The sequence below is a fragment of the Homarus americanus genome, unplaced genomic scaffold (assembly GCF_018991925.1).
Source record: "Homarus americanus isolate GMGI-L3 unplaced genomic scaffold, GMGI_Hamer_2.0 scaffold23617, whole genome shotgun sequence".
Taxonomy (NCBI): domain Eukaryota; kingdom Metazoa; phylum Arthropoda; class Malacostraca; order Decapoda; family Nephropidae; genus Homarus; species Homarus americanus.
The window spans coordinates 6913210-6939830 of record NW_024720711.1 but is presented as its reverse complement, the minus strand read 5'-3'; the positions used below and the strand labels follow the sequence as shown (position 1 = coordinate 6939830).

General features: G+C 44.9%; 1 protein-coding gene across 1 annotated transcript in view; it reads left to right on the top strand.

The window, feature by feature from the left end:
• Positions 1-26621, top strand: part of LOC121860834 (homeobox protein cut-like) — a 199268-nt gene that overhangs the window by 28173 nt on the left and 144474 nt on the right. The window contains exons 3-4 of the mRNA XM_042358222.1: positions 25519-25664; positions 26298-26504. Of these exons, the coding sequence (XP_042214156.1) occupies positions 25519-25664; positions 26298-26504 (353 nt within the window). The remainder of the gene's footprint in view (positions 1-25518; positions 25665-26297; positions 26505-26621) is intronic.

Genomic DNA, 26621 nt, shown 5'->3' with positions numbered 1-26621 from the left:
TTTCCGAATTTCTTTCTTTTTTTTCCTCGTCTGGGTCCTCAGTTTTTCTCACAGTCGAGGGAAAGAATTGCTAATTGGAAATCAATGGAGGATGAAACGCCCCAGATCTCTTTTAAAGCAGCTCACACTCTCGGGTAAAAGGATCACATCGTTTATAGCAACACGATGTTTTCTTTAGTGTCCCGTTGAAAAGCGATTACCGGAGTTTTTGACTTGTTTCTGTTTTTCTTTATAGTTTTAGGGATTGTTTCTGTTTTCTTTAGTGCGCTGTAAACGTTAGGTAAAAAGGATCAAATAATCTAGTTCGACGAGAGATTTTACTCGGGTGTGAATGAGTGTTTGTTTTATTAACGCTACAGTAATTGTGTTGGTTAGACCGACGGTGTAGTAACACGTGTATACTGGCGGGCAACTCTAAGAACCAACAGCCCCTCCATCAAGGTGTGTAGTGTCGCCTTACAGCACAGTACTCCAGAATTACCAGTCATTAATAAGCCAACTAAACTCTGCCTTCTTCACCCCCCCCCATTCCCTTAACTACTCCCCTCCATTACCCCCTACCCTACACTCCCTCTACCCCAACACCCCATCCCCTAGTTTCCGATACCAAGACAACGACGTCGCCATCATTTACGGCTGAATAAAGCATGTGCCATCTGTTCCTGCCGGAGACTCTACCAGGGGGGATGTTTGGTCTCTGTGAGGGTCTTGACGCCGCTTCTTGGAGACGGGGTTCTGGTTTCTATTTGTGTCCCCAGATGATCCGAAGGAGAATTGTAACTTCTGTGAATGTCCCAAGATTCTGGAAGGTGGAGGTGACTTCTGAGAGGGCCCCAAGACTCTCTGAGGAGGGCTAGGGACTTCTGTGAATGTCCCAAGACTCTCTTTGGAGGGGGTTAGTGGCTTCCCTGAGCCCCCCTGATGCTCCGGCTCAGCCAAGCGAAGCACCAGTTTTCTTGACCGTGTAAGGAACTCGACGCGTCTTTGTGAGGCGCCTCTTTCAGAGTCTGGCAGTCAATCTATGGAAGGGGAGAATCTTTCCCCGATGATTGGAGAGGAAATTGTGTGTTCAGAATCCTTGTGCCGGTGAAAACTCTTGAAATATTTGTGTGAGGACGGAGCTCGGTGGTGGCACTGTGTGAGGGAGTGTGTGGATACAGACTTGTTGAGTGACGTTTTTTGACGTTATGATATTATTACTGCTCTTCAAGGTCAAAGGTCTTTAAGCGCGTAACAAGGTCAGTAAATACACTCGTCCATGAAAAATTATAAATTATGAAAGATAGAACTCTCGGTGCTGGTGGTGTGTGAGGGCTGTGAGAACATCTCCCGGTGACAGTTCTGCCCCACACTGCTCCTCTCCACCGTTCCCTCCCCCCACACAACCATCTGTCTTCTGCTCAAACACCCGCCCCACCTCCTCCACTCGCCAGCATAACACAGTAGAGCTTGTGTATCCCCCACTCTGCCCACGGGGCCAATCCTTTATCCCACAGAGCTACCTCCCTGCATCACCGAACCGCTCTCCTGTTCCACAAAACCTTCCCCTGTCTCACAGAACCTCCCCAACCCAGCAGAACCACCTCCTGCCCCACAGAATTGCCCCCTGCCTCACAGAACCTTCCCTGCCCCATAGAATTGCCCTCTGCCCCACAGAACCACCCCCTGCCCCAGAGAACCAACCCCTGCCCCAGAGAACCAACCCCTGCCCCACAGAGTCGCCCCCTCACAGCCCCGCAGCCACCCACCACACAGCCGTTGCTTCTGGACCATCAGTCGTCTTGTGTTTTTAAGAGCCAGCGTAAATACTGAATCTGTTTGACCCGTCACTTCCTTTTGTTCTAATTGACACTATTTACCTTCATTCGCGGCCATTAGACACCCAGGACCAGCGGCTTTAAGGTGCCGGGGGCCGTAAGATCGAGAATCAGCGGGAGGAGGGGCGGGTTTGTCGTTCTTAACGGATGCTGTGGGATAGCAGGATGATGACCCCGTTGGGAATAAAAGAGTTCTCGAACCTGGGCTCAATATCGGGCAGGGCCTCCGGGAGGGGAAACTGCTGAAGAAGGAATCTGTTGAGAGTGTTGACTGTGGCGTGTTTAAAGAATGCAATGAACATTGAAGTCAGTTCTGAAAACTGCATTGTTCGGCTGAAACTGGCCGTATCATGTTTGGTTGTTAAACACGATTAGGGGGAGGGGGGGATTAGTTTTCCTTTTTCCATCTTTTTTGTTTTTGTTTTGGTGTTTTCAGGTCGGTTGGAATAATTTGCGAGGGTCAAACAGGTGGCGGAGGTGAAGAGACTCGTACAGGTGAACGTGGAGTCCTTCTCAGGCACTTAGAGTCATACAGAGAGCCGCCTCGGGTGGTTATATATTGTACTCAGGTTAACTTGAAGTAATTTGCCGAGACTAAACAAATGTTGTCTGGTAACGTGAGAGATTAGCACAAATAAACGTCCGACTACTTTACTGCTTCTTAAAGTAAAGCAAATATCTCCTTTTCGCTGTTTTCAAATCGGTTGAAATAATTTGCGAGAGTCAAACAATCGCTGGCGTAGAACTTAAGGGATTAGCGAAGACAAACTTAGATGACTGCAATAGTTCTTAGATTTTATGTACTTATAGTGGCGTTTTATTTTTACTTAGTTTGGATAAACATTCACTCCTGGTGTATTATTCATCCACCTCTCATAATACAATGAAAATAGTGAATAAATTCCTTCCGTATACCGTATTACCACAATGGCGATACACCAAGACGACAACAAACACCTTGAAAAATAAACCTGAACAAATTACAACCGTGTTATGGGTCATCTCCTCACTATAGACACCACAAAAAACAAAAGACACCCCCAAAAAACAAAAGACAGTCTCACTAAGGGGCCCAGGAACCCCTCTCTCCCCCAAGCCTCTAATAGGTTGTGATGCCCATCTTCGTATCGGTTTCAATCCCCCAAAATCTCTCGACCATCAGCTGTCTTGTGGGATCCGCGCCGATGTCCCTCCACCAGAGTGTATAGGAGGAGATGGACCATAAGCGGAAAATGACTTACGTGTTTCTTACTTATAACGTTCCCCTGAAGACGCTCTCGCCTTCCAGCTATTTGTTTTCATAAGTTGATAGTTTTAAAGGGTTTTTATCTGTGGCTTATCGAGTTGGATTCCCTGTTACATAATGCTGTTGGGTTTAATAGAGGTTTTGTGTTGTTTTTAATCACTTATTGTTGGTTTCTGAAGGGTTTTATCTATGATACTCGAATCGAATTCCCTATTGGATAAACCTGATGGATTTTAACTGAGGATTTTTTCTGTTTTATCGTTACGTTTGGTTTTATGGGGGGGGGGATATAACATCACGTTTGAATGATGTGTTTTTTTTGTGTTGTCCCTTCAGTGTTTTTATTCTGTTTTGATATGTATTTTTGGACGGTGGATAAAACAAGGAAGTGTGTATTTGTGAGATGGAGTGTGTTTGTTTTATCTGACTCTGCTGTGGTTTAATTATATTATTTACATTGTATTATTGTAAGACTCTCTCTCTCTCTCTCTCTCTCTCTCTCTCTCTCTCTCTCTCTCTCTGCTTTTGTATCTGCTTTGTTCTCTCATTCTTTATACTCTCTCTCTCTCTATCATGTCCCTGTCCGTCTGTCTCTCTCTCTATCTCTGTCTCTCAGCATCAGGCGGGAGTTGTGATGGGTAGTCTCGATAGTCACGGATAATTAGCGCCTCAAACTATCTTGGCTTTTGTTGTCATATAGTGAGAGAGAGAGAGAGAGAGAGAGGGAGAGAGAGAGAGATAGAGAGAGAGAGAGAGAGAGAGAGGCCAACAACTCATTCTATCACCTCTCTCTCTCTCTCTCTCTCTTCGTCTTCCTTTTTTATTCTTCTCCTCCATGGCGGCCTTTCAACTGTTCACATGTGTATATTTCTCTCTCCCTGGTATCGCTTTGTGATTAAATCTTGCTACCTGCCTCTCCGTTATCTGTCTCTGTCTCTCTCAGGAGTTACAGTGTGTATCAACATCTTCATCTGCTGTGATGCTTAAGTGACTCGGCTTACTTGCTTGCTTGGCTCTCTCTCTCTCTCTCTCTCTCTCTCTCTCTCTCTCTCTCTCTCTCTCTCTCTCTCTCTCTCTCTCTCTCTCTCTGTTGTTGTCCTCTACTTTTCACTCCACCTTCTCCTCCTCCTTCATCTTGTGTTTAATCCCTTTCTCCCATGTCTATCTCCTTCCTTCCTTCCTTCCTTCCTTCCTTCCTTCCTTCCTTCCTTCCTTCCCTTCTCCCCCACCCATCCCCCCACACATCACCATATGCTGCTCTTCATCTGTCTATTCTTATGCCGTATAAAAGATGCAACGTGAGAAAAATATCCAAAAAGTAAAAAAAAAAAAAACACGAAAAGAAAACTGAGTATGTGTGGTTTCTTGGCGCAGAGGAACAGCTGTTGTCGGTGTCTCAGAAAATATTCCCTGGTTTCTTGAGGGTTTCTTGGGGGGTTTCTCGAAGGTTTCTTATATTTCGTTGATGTTAGATGCAAAATTAGAAATCGAAAGATGCGTATTCATGATTTTTTTTATTGCTTATTAATTTTTTTTAGTAAAGTTTTGGTCTGTTGGTCTTAAATCCAGGTTACAAGGAAGCTCGTCACGTTATATACAAGAGTTAAGTCACATTAGGGTGATTTTTTTACCGGGTTTTAGTGGTCATTCATCGTTATGGTAAATGTCCGATTTTTCTATCAATAACCATAACAGATTTTTTAAAGTTATGGGGTTATATGGTTTTTATATCGTTAATCACAACAGATTGAAAGTGAACACCGAGATGGGCCAGATTTAGTCGGCATTGATAGCTGTGGAGGTGACCGATTTTTCTTTCTAACATTAACCACAATAGATTTCGAGTTGTGGAAATAGCAGATTTTTCTTTCGTTAACCACATCGAAGAACCTGATTTCATAGCTATTTATACCCGTGACTATATTAAATACCTTTAATCATTAAGTACAACAATACGTCTCCAACCTAACCTAACGTAACGTAACCTAACCTAACCTAACCTAACCAGCAGTGAGGGAGTGTTGATGACAGGAGAAGATAAAACAAGTATGGGAGAGAATGTAAAAAAAGAGAAGAGGAGGAAACAAAGCGATAAAAAAACGAATAATGGGTAGAGGAGGAGGAGGGTGAAGGAGGGGTGTCGAGAGGGGTCGGGGGAGGGGTGAGGGGGGTGTGAGGAGAGGGGTGAGGGGGTGTGAGGGACGTCTAGACAAGAAATCAAGTGAGATATAGTTGTGTTTTTTTTATCATCAAGATTTATAGCTAAAGGGAAAAAATCACTGAATAAATGATTATGAAAAATAATAGTCGAAGTTATTATTATTTTTATCATTTTTATTATTTTATTATTTACAACTTATTAAATTCTCAGCTTCAGAATTTTTAAAACTATTTAGTATAGTTGAAAAAAATAAATAAAATTTTTCAATATTTACTCAAAGTTTCTCATTTACATTACATTTTTTACTCGATTTTAATAAACTTTTGAAAATTCTGATACTTTCATTTTGTCCAAGGTTTAAAAAAAAATTAAATAATTTTTGAAACACTTGAAAGCTGAAACACACTTAATGGAAACAACTGAAGTTTTAAGCGTAGTTTGCTTTAAGCTTTCTGAACAAGTGTAATGATTCTTATTTTTGTGTAAGATTTCTCAGCTTAGTGTGTGTCTTATATCATTCCCAGCTTGAGGTGTCTTCAGTGCTGATCTTTCCCAGCTTGAAATGTCCCCAACAATAGTATTCACCATCTTTTACATTCCCCAACAACCACATCCCCCAGCATCATCACCCTCCAACATCCACATACCCCAACATCCTCCACATTCTCCCAACATCCCCGCCTCCTCCCCTCCTTCTTCTTCTTCTTCTTCTTCCCCAACCACCGTCAGTCCCCAAGCTCTTAAATAAATCATCCCAACGGACACAATTAAGACAAGAGATTCACTAAGCTAACACCAATTCCCAAACACCCTCAGAATTATGACCCCTTTCACAATACTCGCTGTGGAATTCATTTCATCACAATGCGCCGTCGACGCCGCTTCCCTGAGCAGAGCAAATAAATCCATCTACCAGTCAAATTATACAGAAGGCACTGTACACCAGCCAGATGAAAAGCGCCGCACTGCCTCGCGTTACGGGAGAGGGAGGGAGTGAGGGAGGGAAGGACTGGGTGCACAGGGAAGGGCAGAAAGGATTGGAAGAAAGGGAGAGAAAATGAAGGAGAGGAGTAGGAGTAAGAGGAGGGGGGGGGGCGGTGCAGTGAGAGAGAGAGAGAGAGAGGGGTGAGTGGGTGGGGGTGTTTAGGAAGGGAGGATGGGGAGTTAAGGGAAGGATGAAGGAAGGGAAGGAGGAGATGGATAGAGGAAATGGGTAAGAGTAGGAAGAGGGGGTGGCGGTGCAGCTACCACAGATGGAAGGAGGAAGGGCTGCTGGGAATGGGGGAAAAGATGGGGAAAAAGGAAAAGGATGAGGAAGAAAGATAGAGGGGGAAGGGGGAGGAGGAAAGGGGGTAGAAAGGGGCGGTACAGATCTGTCGCAGCCATACAAGTGTTAGGGAGACGTTCACGATGGGGTGTTGTTTTTTATTTATTTTATTTTATTTATTTATTTATTTATTTTTTTTTTTTTTTGCGTGTGCGTTTCTTGGTCTCGATAGAATTCCCCCCTCGAGAAATTGCTACAGTCTGTGTGTTATCGGTTAGCACGATTGAGTCGGTATTTTTGCGGACATTACTATAAATTTAAGAGAGAAATATATATTAATGGGTCTGTTCGGGTGTGACGTGTACTGTACCGTGTGTTAGGATCATTTGGTTAACGACAGCTGGTAGAAGTTTGGTCTAAGACAGTGAGGCGACACCATCAGGAAAATAACAACCTCCACGGATCTGGATTTGTTTACTCAAGATGTTAATGTTATCTTTTTCTGGAGATAGTATCACTCCCTCCCCTTCTACAAGCATCTTTCGTCGTGTCAGTCCCGCTAAAACTCTCTCCATTTTCCTCCCTTCTCTCTCTTTCTCTGTTTCTTTTTCGTGTAAGGGGGTGGGAGGGGAAGGAGGAGGCGGCGAGGGAAGACTTGCTTCTTCTTTTTTTTTTTTTGTCCCGTCCTAAACGTCACTAGTTGTGGTTTGTTTAAGATTGGATCTATTTCTTTGACTTTATGTTGGGTTTTAATGGTCGTGGAGGTAATGTTTTACATTCGTTTATCGCTGGTATAAACTGAGGCGGAGCTACGTGGGTGCGAACCTATTTACGTCTTGTCATTCACTGTGGCTGGAGTCGAGTCATGTCGCTATAACGCATCTTCTTGTGTCTTCCTTTGCCTCCTCCTCCTCCTCCTCCTCTGTCTTCTCTCTTTCTCATACCCCCTCCTCCTCCTCTCTGTGCCCCCCGTCCTTCTCTCTTGTGTCTTGTGACTCATCAATATTCTCAGCAAGCAAGTAAAGATGACATGACAATGCGACGATCACAGCAGCAATAAACTAGACCACAGTGTCGGAGGCAACATTCAGATAATAATGGTAGAATTTGGTCCCTGAGCGTTGGCTACCTCCCGTTCATTTTATCACCAATCAGATCTGGGCATTAAGACTATTTACGGTGGCGTTGTGTTTATTTATCGGTCTCAAGCCTTGACTTTCATTGAGGCGAGTTTATTTGTGAGCCGCCGTGTGATTTTATCCCTTATGACTCGCTTCGTTAAGGGTCAATATTACCTCGTGGACAATTATATATTTACACACATGAATAAAAAAAAACACAACAGAATTGCTGCTGTTCCCTCTAGTGTCTTTCCTTTAGTCGGGCGAGTTGGACCTCTATCCTCGCCACGTATTAGACACAAAATTCGTCCCTATCTCACCGTTGCTCAAGGTCGATCACCACAGTTGAAAGCGACACATATATTGAAGCCCGGAGGCGAGACACTTACAAACGGGGCTATCCGGAACAGTGGTGGTGTAATGCGCTCCTCAAGCATGGTTTTATATACATTTATGAGATCATAATTCCCTCGTGATCAAAGGATGATTGGCAGGTCATTTGGGTAGACATGTTGGGGTGGTCCGCGATCTGTTCCAAGGTCCGGGTGGGTGGTAGTGGTTGGTGGTAGCAACCATGATTGACTTACTGGTTGTTTGAGGGTGTGTCTGTGTGTGACGGTGTATTGTACTACAAGGAGGACGGGGTTTTCACGGCGATCACCATACCTTGTTTGGTGTGTGTGTGTGTGTGTGTGTGTGTGTGTGTGTGTGTGTGTGTGTGTGTGTGTGTGTGTTGTTAGTGGGTTGTTTGTCTTATACGTTTCGTTGTCGTGGTGGAGTTGTTTGTCTCGTTTGTGTAGAAGTGAGGTACTTGTGCTCCCTATCGCTCTGTCTTGCACCTTCAGCTCGCTCCCACCGTCCAGGTCTCTCTCCCATAACACTGGTGTACATCCTGAAGCTGTGTTCTATCACGTTCTGCTCTAACGCTTATAACACTTCAGTATATCTCTTGCAGAAGATACTCTCCTCATGTACAGTAGTTCTGTAATGTCCTCTGTAGCACTGCTGTATACCTCTTGAAGTATCAGAGCCCCGCCTCACGTAGCACTGTCCTGCCCCGTGTCCTGGGAGGCCTGGCACCATCTTGGAGCGAGGCATAATTACCCCCGTAACGCCTGTGAGAACGAACCCGTTACTGTAACAAACTTGCCGCTGGGGGCCCGCTGGTGCCAGGCCACACCAACACATCAAGTACCTCCTCCTCCTCCTCCTCCTCCTCCTCCTCCTCCTCCTCGTCGTCGTGCCCGGACCTGCGTCCTCCCGGTGGGTCTTCCTCGCTGGCCGTGTGTGTGTGTGTGTGTGTGTTCGTGCAACGCCCGTGAAGATCTTTCGGGTTGTGTTTTATGGACAGTGCGTCCTTCAGAACCTGTATGTGTGTGTCCCTGGTGATCTCCGCCTGGCCTTCTGTCCCGGACAATGTAACCTTCTAGTTCTTCAGTTCCTGTACTGGAGGCGACTATCTCCTGACGTCCTCCTCAGTGTCTCCTCCTAGCTTCCCATACACTTTTCACAGCGTCCCTTTCTTTCTCTGATTCCTCAGCGCCCTCAGAGCGCTCTTCTCAACGCTCCCTATCAGCGCCCTCACCGCCTCTTCCCAGCGTCCCCTCCCAGCTCCCTCAGCGCTCCGCCCCAGCGCCTCTTCTCAGCGCCCCCTTCCCAGCGCCCTCCCTGTAAGTAAGCTAACGAGGCTAGAACAGCGGCGTGAATTAAGACTGGGGCTAACGAACGGGACTATCGCCCCATTTGCTTAATCAATACCATTGACTACTAATAATATGTTATACTAATTAGCAGTTACAGGAACGTATTAAGACGTTAAGCGGCGGCGCCTCAAAGGGACCATTTTGATCCTTGTGCGAGGTGAGCAGGAGGGCGAGATTGGTCTGGGATTCTCTGATTATGTTACGGCAGTTTGTACCCGAAGGGAGGGGAAATTTGCAAAGCAAGATCATCTTTTACTCAAAGTATCAAGTCAATTTTGGAAGCCAGAAGAGAGGTGAATACACACACACTGACCCAGTATTATGGTGTTAAGTCTTGTTGATGGTTTTATTATGGATATTAAAAACGTGAGTCGTGTTTGTCTGTTTTTTCTTTAAAAGTCTGTCTGTCGTTAACTATTTTTTTAAAGAAGTTATACGCGAATGTGTGTCCATAACTTTTGTTTTGTTTAAAAGAAAGATTTTTATGTAAGCTTTTGTTATTCTTAAGTGAGATATTGACGAACGCGAGTCATTATTTCTTTTGTTTTTAATACACACACACACATACACACACACACGCACACAAACAAACAAACAAACAAATAATTTACCTTACGTAGATAGTGGTGGGGAAATCTACCGCAATTAGACTATTTTTCCCCCGCCACTCGAGGAAGGATTTTTTCCCATAAAAAAAAAATTGACTGACCGGGAAAATTTTAGGGACATATGCTTCGCTGGGTGTTATTTAAAGATGATAACACGTCAAGCTATAACGGGGGAATTAAGGAAATCTACTCAGGGGGTGGGGAGAAAATGGAGGGAGGAGCGGCGATAGGCGTTTTTCTTGACCACCCGGAAATGGATACTCCCCCAAAAAAGGGAAGAATGGAAGGCGAGTAAAAATAAGCGTATCAGCGAATCTTGAAAGCCAGTGCCACAAGCGGGGCCAAACTAACCGCGTGTGGGGGAGGATGGCAGGGAAAAATAATACCAAATGGGGGAAAAATACAAGGGGAAATTATCTACACGAGGGGATTTTTTTCTATAGAACTAACTACACAAGAAATGAAATATTAGGGATATAAATTTAAAGGGGCAATACCAGGGAAATTAATCACAGGAGGGAGAAATATTAGGGAAATTAACAAAAAGAGGGGAAATATTAGGGAAATTAACCAGAGGAGGGGAAATATTCGGTAAATTTATTCACAGGAAGGAAATTTAATCCCATAAGACAGTTGTTGAAGATTTAAAGACATGTTAATTATATTTCGTTCCCCAATTAGTTTGAAATGAGAGAGAGAGAGAGACCTGTGTTGCTGGCATTATTGGTATTATTTTCTTATTTACATTATTCATCATTTTCACAATCGACGTCTCATTCATTATTCACTTTCCTTCCTTCCCCATTTATCCTCCCCAACATCCCCATAAAATCATCCCCATATAGATTATTTTACCGGCATACTTCTCCCTTCCCCCCCCCCCTCTCTCCTCCCCAACCACTCCTCACTACTCCTCCCCTTCTCTCCACACGACCGTCCCCACCTAGATATCAACCTGACCTACATCTCTCCTTCCCTCCTTCCCTCCTTCCCCATCCTCCTAATCATGCACATATTCTCCCCATTTTTACCAACACCTTCCCTTTCTCTTCTAAACACCCCCATTACACACACACACACACACTTCCCTTCTCTCCTCGTGTCCATTCTTCCCCAACACGATATATCCCCTCTTGTGCATTGCATCGTCCCTCCTTCCTTTCCTTCGCCCCCAGCTAGAGAAATTCCCCCTTGCACTGCATCTCCCTACTTCTCCCCCTTTCTTCGCCCTCAGCTAGAGATACTCCCTCCCCTACTCCCCTGTGTTTCTTCACTCCCTCCTCCTCTTCCCTACCCCTCCTGCTCTGCTCCCCCCGAGGCCCCAGAGCAAGGCCACACCCCAGGCAGACGTCCCCAGCAAGGGGTCCGGGGATCTCTGTTTTGTTACGTCACGGAGGGGCGTGGTCGCTCCGCCTGGCAGGTCTTTGTGGCCCTTGGGCTCGTCCTCCCCGTCAGAGGGTCTTGATGGAGTCTTTGTGAGGACAGAGGGTCTTCATGAGGTGTGTGTGAGAGGGGGTACTGAGGGTGAAGGTATTGTTGCTGCCGTCTCCACCTATCCCCTCCTCCCTGCCCCTCCTCCACGCTCCTCCTCCCCTCCCCTCGGGCTGGCGTGTGCAGGGAGGTATCTGACATAAGGCACGGTGTCACCCCCTACAGTGGAGGTATCGTGATGTATTACCGGCCAGACGGAAGGTGTAATTACCTTGAAGATGGAGACGATGTGTGTGTGTGTGTGTGTGTGTGTGTGTGTGTATCTGTCTGTCTGTGTGTATCGTGATAGATAAACAGCTCTCCAAATTACCTTTCATGGATAATAATATAGGGTGGTGTCGGTTGCTGCCTCTCAAACATCAGTGATCGGCCTTTATCCTGTTTTTATCCGTCTGTTGTTGTCCGTCTGTTGTTATCCGTCTGTTGTTATCCATTTGTTGTTATCCGTCTATTGTTATCCATCTGTTGTTATCCATTAGTGATGCATTACAATATTATATCAACGAAATTGAAATATTTTATAGTCAAAGTCTCACCCATGTTGCAGAAACTCTCCCCATCCCCTCATCTCTCCTCTCAACACATAAATTACCACCATCACCACCCACACCACTACCCTATCACCACCACCACCCTATCACCACCACCATCACCACCATCATCGTCACCATCATCGTCGGTGGTCCATAAGTTAATCTACCCGACATCCCGACAACAAAAAACAAGTCTATTCGTTCGCCTGAAAACTTGGGCTAACAGTCATTATCCCATCACATGTGTTTTTGATATTAGGCAAAGGGGCCGAAATGCTCTTAAGATCCTCCATTATCACAAGGGGAGGAATGCGCAGAGGGGAGTGGCGATGAAGGGGGAGTGGGGAGAAAAAGGGGTGTAGTGGGAGGGAGAGAGGGAGAAAAGGGGTGTGGTGGAAGGGGGAGTGGGGAGAAAAAGGGGTGTAGTGGGGAGGGAGAGAGGGAGAAAAGGTGGTGGAAGGAGAGAGGGAGGGAAAAGGGGTGTGGTGGAAGGAGAGAGGAGAAAGGTGTGGTGGAAGGAGAGAGGGAGAAAAGGGGTGTGGTGGAAGGGAGAGAGGGAGAAAAGGGGGTGTAGTGGGAGGGTTGAGGGTGGGATAGGGTAGTGCAGGGGCAAGGGAGAGGAAAAGGGGAAGAAGAGAGGGAAGGGGAAAAGAGAGAAGAAGAAAGGTAGAAAAAATGAGGAAGAGAAAAGGGGAAAAGAGAGAAGGGGAAAAGAGAGAAGGATATGAAAAGAAGGAAGGGAGGAAGGGAGGAAGGAAGGAAGGAAGGAAGGAAGAAACGTGTTAAAATGGCCTCCTTCTTGGGTTCACTGATGAATAAAAAAGTATTTATCACATACTTAAGGTGTTAATTAACCACCAGGTGAGAGAGAGAGAGAGAGAGAGAGAGAGAGAGAGAGAGAGAGTCCACACTTTTTTTTCGATCCATTCTCAAAGATTTTTACGTCCAATTTTTCCTTTTAAAATCCAAATAAGAAAATAACTTAGGTATTAACACCAGTACGTCACCACCACCCTGCCATCCATCTTTGTGTCCCATAAGATACGGTTTTCTATTTAACTTACGATCTATTGATAATCCGGTTCTGGGTCTGTCTGGAGTGTGTGTGTGTGTGTGTGTGTGTGTGTGTGTGTGTGTGTGTGTTATTACTGTGTGTTTTGTGTGTGTGTTTTTAATTAATTAGAAACTGGTCGCCCATCACTTCTTGTGTTGATTGTCGCTGTGTTTTTCTTTGTCAAACACTTAAGACTTTTGGTTGTTGTTTTTTTTCGTAGTGTGTGTGTGTGTGTGTATATACAAGATTATATTTATGCCTACTTATATATTAGTAACATTTAAGTGTTTAAAGCCATATGTGTATGCAATTTCAGCTCAATACGTAAAACACTCGTACCACACCACGATAAACACACACACACACACACACACACACACACACACACACACACACACACACACACACACACACCACTGCACACACACACACACACACACACACACACACACACACACACACACACACACACACATTGACACACCACTGCGCACACTTTCGCTGTGTTTTTTTCCTTGCTAATCATCCAAGAGCGAAAAAACACGAAATCCAGACGACGAAGACGAGGGGTCAAACTGTTGGTGAGTGAGGTGTCGACTGAGAGACTCCCGGCTCAGGTGTTTTTCTATTAGCGGCAAACCAGCTTCCTCCTCCTCCTCCCCCTTCCCATCTATTGCCAACTGCCCAAGTCCTCTACATCCTCGTCCTCCTCTTCCGTTTCCTACTACTACTACTACTACTACTGTCCTCTCTCCTCTTCTCATTCTCTCACTCCTCTTATACATAATCTTCCTCTGCAGCTCCTCTCTACCCCCATCCCCTCAGTAACACCCCATCTCCAGCTACCATCAGTAACTCTCCTTCTACCCACCCATTCCCCATTACCTACCCTCCCATTGCCCCTTCCCCTCTTCTCCCTTACCCCTTCCGCCTCCCCCTTACCTAGACAGCCACTCGGCAGGTCTACCGTATTAGTGAAGTCTGAGTAACAGGAAACGGATCTTATGAAGAGTTAGAACAGGATCTTTAAAGTGTTCACACACACACACACACACACATATATATATATATATATATATATATATATATATATATATATATATATATATATATATATATATATATATATATATATATATATATATATATATATATATATATACACGCATACACACAAGGACAACACCCACTTACCAGCGGTTCCGGCAGTTCAAGTGTATGCAGGTGTGTGTGTGTGTGTGTGTATGTGTACAATGAGACATGGGTGTATATAAGCACCATTCATATTCGTGTACACCGTGCTAGTGTACATGTGCGCTGATGTATACGTACACAGAACAGCGAAAGATTACTCTATTCCTCCGTGATTCATGCATCAGTTTAACCGCGACAACCAACCCACCACAATCAACCACGACAACCAACCCACCACAATCAACCACGATAACCAACCCACCACAATCAACCGCGACATTTGAAGAAGCGTCCTGATATATTTCCGTATAACATTCAAGATGGCGTCAATGTTACTCTGAGACTCTTCCTTGTTATAGATACGTTGTCTTGATAGGTTAGGTAAAACCCTCATATGTATTTACTAATTCTATAATATTTTCCTAAGTTTATTTTTGTCCTCGTAACTGGAGATGTGGTAATTATACTCTTTACTGTAGTTATGTGGTGGGGGTGACTGTCTTAGGAACCTTTGAGAATGTTAAATGTAAGCTAGGAAGATAGTTTATGGCCTTTATAAATAATGATAGACTGTTTGGGAATTCTGAAGTGTGTGTGTGACAAGTGAATACACACTCACACACATACACACACACACACATACATACATACATACACATAAATACATACATATGCAAACTCGACCATGTGATCATCAACGTTGGTGGTCCATAAACGACCCCCTCCCCCCTTCCCTCTCTCCCCTCACCCCTCACCCTTCCCTCACTCCTCACCCTACCCTCTGACGATCAACTCCCCCTCATCATTCACCCCTTACCCCTCAACCTCCCCTCACCCCCTCCTCCACCCCCCCCCTTAACCTCCCACTCTTCTGCAACAAATCATCTGGAAGCGTCCTGTTACATAGCCTCGGTAGTTCATCTTTATACCGTGACGAAGTGAAGATGGTAGTGGTGGTAGTGGTGGTTGTTGTTGTTGGTATATATGGTTGGTGTGGTTGATGGTATGGTGGTATTGGTAGTGTTGGTGGTGGTGGTGGTGGTATATGGTTGTTTGTGGTAGTGGTGGTTGATGATGATTATGGTAAGTGTAGTAGTAATTGGTAGAGGTAGTTGTGGTTATGGTTGTTTAGGGTAAGTGGTGGTGGTGGTGGTGGTTTTAATTGTGGTAGTGGATAGTGGTAATGTTGATGAAGATGGTGGGAGTTAATAATGACGATAATGGGACCGAATATAAAGACGAGCCACAAGAAGATGAAGGAGGAGGAGGAAGAGGAGAAGGAGGAAGAGGAGAAGGAGGAGGAGGAGGAGGAGGTGTAAGAAAGAAGAAAGAGGAATGAAAAAAATATTGAGGAAGAGAAAGAGGAAAAAGAAAAAGAATAGGAAGAGAAGGAAGAAGAAGAAGAAGAGGAGGAAGAAGAAGAAGGGGAGGAAGAAGAAGAGGAGGAAGAAGAAGAGGAAGAAGAAGAAGAGGAGGAGGAGGAGGAGGAGGAGGAGGTAATGATTGTGAGTTAGTGTTGCTGCCGAGACAGTGTTTGAAGACTTGTGTGGATGATTCGTCCACACACACACACACACACACACACACACACACACACACCATCATCTTCTCATATAATCTCTCTTATCACTTCTTCTTCTTCTTCTTCTTCTTCTTCTTCTTCTTCTTCTTCTTCTTCTTCAACTATTCTTCTTCTTCTTCTTCTTCTTCTTCTTCTTCTTCTTCTTCTTCTTCTTCTTCTTCTTCTTCTTCTTCTTCTTCTTCTTCTTCTTCTTCTTCTTCTTCTTCTTCTTCTTCTTCTTCTTCTTCTTCTTCTTCTTCTTCTTTCTTCTTCTTCTTCTTCTTCTTCTTCTTTTTTCTTCTTCTTCTTCTTCTTCTTCTTCTTCTTCTTCTTCTTCTTCTTCTTCTTCTTCTTCTTCTTCTTCTTCTTCTTCTTCTTCTTCTTCTTCTTCTTCTTCTTCTTCTTCTTCTTCTTCTTCTTCTTCTTCTTCTTCTTCTTCTTCTTCTTCTTCTTCTTCTTCTTCTTCTTCTTCTTCTTCTTCTTCTTCTTCTTCTTCTTCTTCTTCTTCTTCTTCTTCTTCTTCTTCTTCTTCTTCTTCTTCTTCCTTCTTCTTCTTCTTCTTCTTCTTCTTCTTCTTCTTTCTTCTTCTTCTTCTTCTTCTTCTTCTTCTTCTTCTTCTTCTTCTTTCTTCTTCTTCTTCTTTGTGAAATCTTTAACTTCTCCTTTTTTTTATAAATTCCTTGCTCTTCCTCATCTCTTCTGACCCTCTTCTCCTTTCCCTTTCCTTACTTTGGCTTCTTCTTCTTCCTTGTTCTTCGTCCTTCTTGACCTTTTCCTGTTTCCAACTTTCTCTCTCTCCTTTCATCACTTCCTTTTGTCTCTCATTTCATCCCCTTTCCTTCCCCTTTCGTTTCCCTGTTCTTGTCGTCTTCTATTACATATTTGACGTCTTCCCTTATGCGTCCCTTTCCTCTCTTCCATCACTTCATTGCCCTATTCCTTTTTTTCCCTCTTTTCTTTTCTTTCCTTTCTCTTTTCTATCTATCTTTTCATTTGCTCTCTCTCTCTCTCTCTCTCTCTCTCTCTCTCTCTCTCTCTCTCTCTCTCTCTTTTCTCTCTCTCTCCACCCCTTTTCCCCTCATCTCCCAACGTCTTTCTCTCCCATCCCCCATCAACATTAACCCTCTCCCTCTCCCCCCTCCCCCCACCCCTCCCTCATCTTAGCGGACCATATGTTGAAAGCAATTACACCTTGCAACCGCTTCTTGCTTGCTTGTTGCACCGATGAGGAAGACGAGGAAGGTTTGATAGCAAGATGGAGATAAACGGAGAGAAATGGGAGAATATGAGAGAGAGAGAGTGAGAGAATTAAGAGTGTGAGAGACAGAGAGATACCAAAAAAATAAATAGGAGAGGAGGCAAGGGTTATGAGTCATGTGAAGCAACCGCCTCCTTCTCTGCTGGCTGATGTTGACTCTTAATTGACGCAAGTGAAGATGACGATAGAGGAGGAGGAGGAGGAGGAAGGGGTGGATTAGGAGAAGGAGGAAGAGGTGGTAGAGGGAATGGAGGTGAGAGGTGGATTAGGAGGTGGTGGTGGTGGTGGGGTTGGATTAGGAAGAGGAGGAAGAAGAGGTGTTGGAAGGAGTGGATTAGGAGGAGGAGGAAGAGAGAGTTGGATTAGGAGGAGGAGGTTGAGGATAAGTTGGATTAGGATTAGAGAGAGAAATAACACACACACACACACACCACACACACACACCACACACACACCACACACACACACACACACACACTACGTCAACACATTACCAAACCTTCATTGTCAAATAACCTAAGATAACCAACAATAGACACCCTATTGCCGAAGTTAACAATAGTTGGAAAAAACTAAAAAAACAAAACAAAAAAACACACACATTCCTACGTAAAAATAACCAACAGAAGATCACAAGAATTGGGTTAAACTCAGTAAAAAACGAATAACTGACCTGATCAGAGTGGCATCATTGATACTTGAGTGGACGGTATGTGGTCCAGGCGCCAGTACACTAAGACAGGCAAGGTAGGCGGGACTTAGAGAGAGAGAGAGAGAGAGAGAGAGAGAACACACATCTTGTTTGTCCTTGTCTTTCTTCCTTGTGAACTGAGGAGGGGAACTAACCAAGGGTGAATGAAAGGGAAAATAGAAAAAAAAAGTAAATGGAAAAAAAGGAGGCTGCAAACTCAGGAGAGGTAGAGAGGAAGAAAACGTGATTGTGTAGTGTTTCAGGGAGGGGGTACTGCTGTAGAACTGATTGGTTAACACGGTCAAGGGTCACGAGTTGAGTTTACTTCCTGTTGTTTGCTGGTTGATTGTCCACCATGGCAGGACCTAGATCAAGATGTATCGTGTGTGTGAGAGAGAGGGGTGAGGAAGGTAGAGAGAGAGAGAGAGAGAGAGAGAGAGAGAGAGAGAGAGAGGAACACAAGGAATAGGTAAATTTTATGAAAGAAAAAGGCATATAACAACCATATAGTCTGACTGTTATCGTGACTATCAATGTTAATAATAAACTCAAATAAATCACCTTAACACCTTAACAAACAACAATAACAACAACCCAAATCGATCCAATACAACAGCACAACGAACCCACCAATAGGAGACAATTATCCCCCAACGACCATCACCATCGTTAGATAATCAGTAGCTGGAATTCCTCACCCCTTAAACCTCCCTCCCCTCTCCAGCCCCACATTAATCCCTCCCTCTACACCCTACCCTTACTCCCCCCCTCCTACCACATCCCCCCCCCCTTCCGCCGTCGTTTCCTCAAGCCTCTTATGCAAGTTGTCTATGCGAAATTTGAGCACTTACAAAGGGCATATCAAAATGTCAACCCAGCAATTGCAAGGCATCGCGCCCTCCGCAACCCAACACCACTCTTGGAATGGTTATAATTAAGGGGCCCCATTAATAGTCTTCAGGCTGCCTCTGCTGCTGCTGCTGCCCTGGATGGTGGTGGTAGTGGTAGTGGTGGTGGTGGTGATGTTGTTTTGTTGGTGGTGGTGGTGGTGGTGGTAGTGGTGGTGGTGGTGATGTTGTTTTGTTGGTGGTGGTGGTAGTATTAGTTGGTAATAATGATGGCGAGGTTGTTGGTGGTGATGTGGTACTAATGATGTTAGGGGAGGGGGGTGGGATGTTGATGGTAGTAGTTGTAATGGTGGTTGTAGTGATAGTAGTAGTAGTAGTAGTAGTAGTGGTAGTAATGATAGTGACGAGGAGATCGCTAGGGGTGGCTAGGAGGAGGAGAGGGAGAAGGGGATGAGGAGTAGGAGGAGGGGGAGGACAAGAGAATCGTCTTGGAATGCCGACTCTTTGACGCTTATGATGGACGTCAATGTCGGGTGCTGAAGACATGGGGAAGAAAAAAGGACACAGACAGACAGACAGACAGACAGACAGCCATTCAGACAGACGAATTGACAGACACGAGAGATGGTGTTAGTGGGTTAGATGAGCAATATATTGTTGGTAGGAGAGAGAGGGAGGTGGTCGTGTGTTTGTGGTGAGGTGGGTTCGTTGTGGCTAAACGTTGTGGTAAGTGAGTGTGGCTGATTGGGATGTGGTGGCAGTGGTTATGACTGTGGTGAAGGCCGGAGGTTGTCCATTTAACCTAACCTAACCTAACTTAACCTAACCTAACCTAACCAACGAAGGATTTTATTTTAATTCATTCCATTATCTCAGCTGTTCCTCTTGCTTCTTATTCTTCTTCTTCCTCCTCCTCCTCCTCCTCCTCCTCTCTTCCTCACACTCCTCTCCCCCTCGATAGGTGAAGAGTTGGAAGGGGAAAAAGGGAGATAGAAGGGACGGGGACAATCAAGAAACGGAAGAGGAAGGAAAAGAGAAAGGAGAAGGAAAGGGGTAAGGAGGTAATTGAGAAAGGGAGGAATAGTACCATTCTTCAAACATCAGACCCCTTGTGCTAAATCGCCAGGATGCGGTAACTATTATGGAACCCTCATGGCTACAGACTATTAATCTGGTCCTTCCAATATTACCTTCCTGTTATCCACAATTATCATCGTCATTATCAAGAATCTGTTTCTCGTAAGTGCGAGGTGATACAGACTGAACCGCAAGACAAACCAGCCACGCCTCTTGCAGATTCGTGCTGTCATTTACACCAGACCGTAACCGCAATTTACCGCAAAGTAAACGAAAATAGAACCGCCTCTCACCGCCATATTGTGACAAGCAATCGCCAAGTGTCAGGTGTTTTTTTTTTTTATATATAGCTCCCACATCCGCCCCTCAACAACTCGACCCACTGGACCCAATCATGGACTGAAACGAGTGGCCAATCTTAATCTTCTCTTTAAAGATTATGGACTGAAGCGATTGTCTGAAACTAGTAGCGAATCACAGGCCTTTGTTGAAGATTATGGACCGAAACCAGTAGCCAATCACAGGTCTTTGTTGAAGATTATGGGTCGAAACCAGTAGCCAATCACAGGTCTTTGTTGAAGATTATGGGTCGAAACCAGTAGCCAATCACAGGTCTTTCTGGAAGATTATTCACCGAAGCCAGTAGCCAATCACAATAACTTCTTAAGTACGCGTACTCTTACTGCCAAGACTCAAGGGGGATAATAGTGAAATATTAGATGACGTCAGAGTTAACAAAATACACGGTTGGTGGAGGATGAAGAGTGTGTTTTAAGTCGATTTCTTCGTGGCTATGGACGATATTGGGGCCTTTATTACCGCGTGCTGGGAACTTAGGGTCCGCTGGCCGGCCCTTGTCTCCTCTCTCTCTCTCTCTCTCTCTCTTCTCTGCTCTCAAGGAACTCCTTTTATTCTTCATTTTTTATCGACTTTCATTACTTCCATTATCATTACTAACACTAGTAAAACCCCGACTAAAACCCCCGAACCGGACTACCACCACCCACCGACTACCACCACCCACCCACCACCACCACCCACCCACTACCACCACCCACTACCACCACCACCACCACCAGGGTTGCGTGAGGCTCTTCGTGCCCTCGATGTAAGAATAGTCTTTCCAGATTAACGTGTGGGTCTCATGCAAGAGTCCAACAGCCTGGTGACGGAGAGGACCCGGCCTTACCTCACTAGGGGGGGCCGTCTGCTCGCCGTCCTCCTCCTCTTCCTCATGTTCTTCCTCTTTCTCCTCCTCCTGCTCACTAAACTAAAGCATTTTTCACCAAGAGGAAACATTCACAAGGACTAACAGATACTGCGTGTGTGTGTGTGTGTGTGAGAAAAGATGGGGCGATAGGGGGGGATATTGCGTGAGGGGGGTGGGGGGGGTTATTGCGTGAGGGAGGAATTGAATTAGAGTGATGTTGTGAGTTTCGTGCGCCGCGCCTTACATTAACATATGACCATTGATTCACACACGCCCGGGTTTACTTGTTGCGTTGCTGCCTTCTCCCACTCTTGTCTCTACAAGTATTTATAAAAGAAAAACAAGGGGATGATCCTTTTAAACGTCCACCTGTAAACATTAATTAATTGTGTAATATATTTAAGAAACGAGAATCATGGCAGGGGGATCAGAAACCCTTACAAGGGATCAGATCTCGGCTTTCCCGTCGTTAATAATATCCACTTTCGCCCGGTGCGCACGCCGCCATGTTGGCACAATAGACGCCGAGGCAGTAATAGGCGAACAAAAGACGACACGACGGATCCGATCGCCTTACCACCGCCACCGCTCTCAGATACACGAGCCAATCAAAGCCATCCGATTGCCTTCCCATGAACGCTAAATCCTCTCTGGGTGATGAAAGTTGGGCGCTTGTTTTCTAAGATAAGTTTAAGACCATTTTTAAGATATATATTGATCTGTATCGTCAAGAATAAGTCTTTGCTGAGCTGCCGACGTTGATTTCGTGAATGAACGTCTTGTGGACAAAAGAATTCAAGAAGGATCCGATCGTGTTCCACATACCGTATAAGGTCTGAGAGCAGAGGATCATGGACGATATGAGTTGATACGTTTTCAGATATAACTAACATGTTAATTTATTGGACATTAACTCAAGAAATTAGGTTAATATAACATGGTTAATATCACTACTTAGTCCCACCACCCAACACACACACACACAAACACACACACACACTACTACTACTACTAATACAACTACTACTAATACAACTACTACTACTACTACTACTACTACTTTGCTGTCACTCGGAATCAAGTATGACGATCATTCAGCTATGGTAAAATGATATGGGTTATTAGGGATGTCACCAAGGTTAGTGAGTCTTGAGGTGACTAAAGAGACCGATACGGGACCCGCAGCGTCGTCCACATTCGTTGCACATGTGGAGGGCTCCATCTACTGTGGGAGGGGCGGTGGCAGCGTCTACACACACACACACACACACACACACACCGCACTTTTATCTCAGCTTAAAAGTCTAATTACAGTAAGGAAGTCAGGTAGCGGAAGGTGGACTGAACTCGTCAAAACCAAGGAAACTGACCATAATAGCAACTGATTTGTAATTTGTCAGTATCATTATCAAGTCCCATTGTCCAGAGAGGTGCCCTTCGCCTAGGCTGTCTCGCTCCACCTCCTCTCTCTTACCCTGATTTCCTTTCCTTAACAAAAAAAAAAAAGTCCCATTACAATGCCGTCTGTTTTGGGTGGCCTTTCAATATCAGGTGAGATGTGGAACAGCTGTGAGACATGGAGGGAGACAGACAGTGAGAGAGTGAGAGATATAAAGAGTTGTGTCTCACTGTGTGTGTGTTAGGGACTAAGAGTTACTGTTCGTACATCTGTGTGTGTGTGTGTGTGTGGGTGGGTGGATGGGTGGGTGAGAAGGGCGTATACGGAGCGTGGCCACAGGTAGAGAGCAAACACAGTGACTCAATGCTCTCCCTTCTCCCTCCCTCTCCCCCTCCCCTCGGTTGCCAGCTACTGTGATGTATCCTGACGTTCCTTGGCTACATAATTACCTTTGTTCTTCCACCTTGGCGCTTGTGTCATCATCTTCACCTGCGGGGAGGCCAACCACTCCTCCTCCTGTCTGCCGTCTCTTCCTCCTCTTCTTCTTATTCTTCTTTATTCATTAACTTCGCCACATTCCGGAGATTTATATGTTTGTTTTGATTACACAGGAATCTCGACCTGTTTGGATTCTTCGTGTTGTTGACCTTACGGCGTTCATCTCCTGACTTTACTAAACATTAGAAATTATATATTTTTTCCCCCACTGTTTTATTTATTTTTATTTTTTGGCCGAGGTGGGAAGTCACACCAGGACACTAATATACATTTAAAATTCATCGCTAACAAAAGTGTGTGCAAACTCATTGGACAGAAGAAAGATGCAACGTTTAAAATGCAGGTAGCAAGACCCAGCAGGTTGACACACAAATTATCGTTCAATCGTCCCCATCAAACACTGGGATTCAACAGTGAATTTGCATATTGAGGTGGCCACCGCTGCGGGCTGTGGAATTGATACCTTCTACCTGACAGATACTGTTTTGATTGTCTGCTCTCTCTACACCTCGTTCCTCCGACAAGGTTATAATGATATGATTGTCGACCGATTAATTCCACCGTGTTATGAAATTTACCTTCGGGATAACGTAAATGAATAATGAAAACGTCAATAGATGTTATTTGAGTTTCTTCTCATCAACTTCAAAGGTTAAAGACTATTGATCTAGATTATTTTCAATTTTCTCACGACCATAATTATTACCCCCCCCCCCTCCCCACACACACACAAAAAAATAGGCTCATCGAAATAATGCCCAAATCTCTAAATATAATCATTTATAATCTGGGCTCTTATTTTCGACCACTCTTTATAAGCGAGAGTCAACGAATTCCAAATCCCACAATACAAATTTATAAATAGTGAAAAAATACCCCAACAAATCCAAGACCATTTTATATAACGAAGAATATTATTGGTAGGTCTTAATAGAGAGACGGAGAGGACAATAGGCCACGTGGGTCGAGTCTGCAGATGCACGGCTGTTGAGTTATTGCTAATAGGAGCTCTATTGATTGCAAAATTATAGGCGTGAGCTTCCGTCAAAGTAGACTGGGCCTGAAACCTCCTATTGATGCCCACAAAAGAGTTGGATCCTGCAAGTCACGGGTGTTAATTCGAATCAGCTGGAATGATCGTCTCCATTCAGGTGAAGAATTCTTGTTTTTAAAGGTATCATGATTTGTCATTTATTGTTGTTTTAAATAATTTTTCTCTGAAGTTTGCGTCTTGGAAGTGTTACGTCACTGAGAAGAGTTTTGTTGAAATGAAGTGATTACCTGAAGATTAGACACCCCAGCTTATTTCATCTGAAGATTAATCAATCTAACCTTACTTAACCCCAGGTAAAGGTAAGGTGATTAGTCTTCAGGTGAAATAATCTGGAGTGTCTAATCATCAGGTGATCTTAATTAATGATCCAATTTAACGAAGACTGACACAACACCTTAAACTATCTCCATCAACAAGACAAAATCCCCCTAAAACTCAGCTCAAAATCTGCTAAAACAAACCCTAAAATATCCCTTAAAGGCGACGATTTGTAGGGACACCTAAACCCCCTTAAGACGGGGACGACTCCATGACGAGCGCCTCCATTTCCCCCTTTGTTAGACGCCGATCAAGGACAATGATTCGCGGGATGTATTGTGTAGAAGGGCCTGTTTACCCAACACCAGTAGCGTCTCGCATCAATGGGTTCCTGATGGACTTGGCCGGCTCGCTGAATATTAAGCAGGACCTCCCGAGTGGCCGCCGCGGGTCGAGAAAGGTAGTTGGAGAAGGGAGAGAGAGACAGATAGAGAGAGAGAGAGAGGGGGGGGTAGAGAGAGAGAGAGAGAGACAGTTGCTGGTGGTAAGGTTGCTCTCTTGTCTGTGTGTGTGTCTGAGCGTGTGTGTTGAACGCTGCTGTTACACCCAACTTGCCGCAGATACTGGGAGGAGGTTGGAGGGAGGGGGTAGGAGGAGTACCACAGTCTGGAGGAGGTAATGAGGTGTTTCACAGATAGACGGGAAGGTGCTGAGATGTAGTACCAAGGAGGGAGACACTGAGAGCGGTCAGGGGTACCATGGACGGAAGAAATGGTAGTGGTAGACTGGGTATTAGGAGCTGTGCTATAGAAGGTCCTGAAGGTGGAGGGGGTGGTATTCCATATGTGAAGACGATGATGTAGAGTGCCATGGAGAGAGAGACAGAGAGAGGCAGAGAGAGAGAGGGAGAGAGAGGGAGGGAGGGAGAGATGTCCTGGGGGGTGCAACAGAGAGAGAGGGGAGGTAGAGATAGAGGTAAGAAAGATGGTTCCCCACATTAGAAAAAAAAATATCGTGTTAGAGAGGGTGAGGTGGGGGGGGGAGTGAGAGCAGCGTGGGGTTTACAGGGTTGGAGGCGCTGCGGGGGACCTCCACAGCGGCCAACACACCTGGGCGGTGAAGGGGCGACCCACTGACGCGAACCACGGGGAGAAAAATTGCTATGTTGGAACCGCTATCGTCACCCAACGTTACATTACCGGTATATCTGTTTCAAGGATGGACACACGTATGGTTGCTGTTCGTGTTTGGGGGGAAATAAACGGTGTAACTATTTTTATCTTTTACTATATCGTGTTTACGTGTTGATTGTTTTAACTGTTTATGAGAAATAATGTTGTGTATTATTTTATAGAATTGTGCACAGAGGACACACACACACACACACACACACACAGAGTTATAATACTACAGGTGTAACTGCTAACATAAGGACAATATAACTAAAAGATTAGTTTTTACTTCCCCAGGAACATCCGGGAAGGAAGGATGGGGCCGGAAGGTCTCGGTCTGCCCCCTCGGTCGCTAGAGAGCCTACTGGCCGACCGCTCAAAAGCAGAACACGACCTCAAAATATCCACCTCGGAGTTCGGTAAGCAGTTTCACGAGGTCTACGGTAAGTAGCCGGAGGCATTAATACTTGTTTCTCGATGTTGATTAAGGCTGCTGTCGACTTTTATTATTTTATTTCTTCCTCGGGGCTTTTAGTGGTTTTAAAAGATATCTAAGCGAGGGAGGAAAGGAGGGAGGGGAGGATGTTGATGGTAATTTTCTTAGAGAATTTACTTTGATTTATAAAGGTTGTGCTGTGTGGTGGGACGTGTTCACTGTGCGGGTTTAGTTTTATTAAAGATTCTACTGGTGTTATGTTTATCTTCCACTCTTGTTGACTCTCTTTAAGTTCTTGTTGTTGTTTACGCTGGTAGTGCCTGCATGACTATAGCCTGGTAGCTACTCTCTCTCTCTCTCTCTCTCTCTCTCTCTCTCTCTCTCTCTCTCTCTCTCTCTCTCTGAAATTATATTGACATGATAAATAGATATATAGATATTACATTTATATACTGTATTATGTATTAGTGGATGTGTCGGGTGTAAGGAAGAGGGAGGGAGTATACAGTGGTCATCATACCTTCCTGATACTGAGGGAGGAGTGTGTTATGGAGTGATTACCATGGTGGTGATGACACAGAGGGACACACCAACCACATAACACACAGGTGGTAATGACCTGCACACACCTTCCTTACAGGTCCACTGCCTCCGATGGGCCACGCGCACCTCCACCCTCCGCTGAGGCCACACCTTCCACCCCCTCTCGCACCTCCCCCTATGGCCTCCCCCCTTCAGCCCCTGGCACCGCACCCCCCGCCAGGCACTCCTCTTCACCACCTCTTGGGGGAGGAGTGGCGACGCTCCCTGGAGAGGTCAGCACAAGAACGCCATCACCTCAACTCAGGTTAGTTGCACCTCTTACACCTGTCATGATGATAATAATAATAATTTTGGTAATTATATAGGACTAACCCGCGAGCGAAATTGATTGAAAACAATCATAAAAACGCCGGAATTTCAT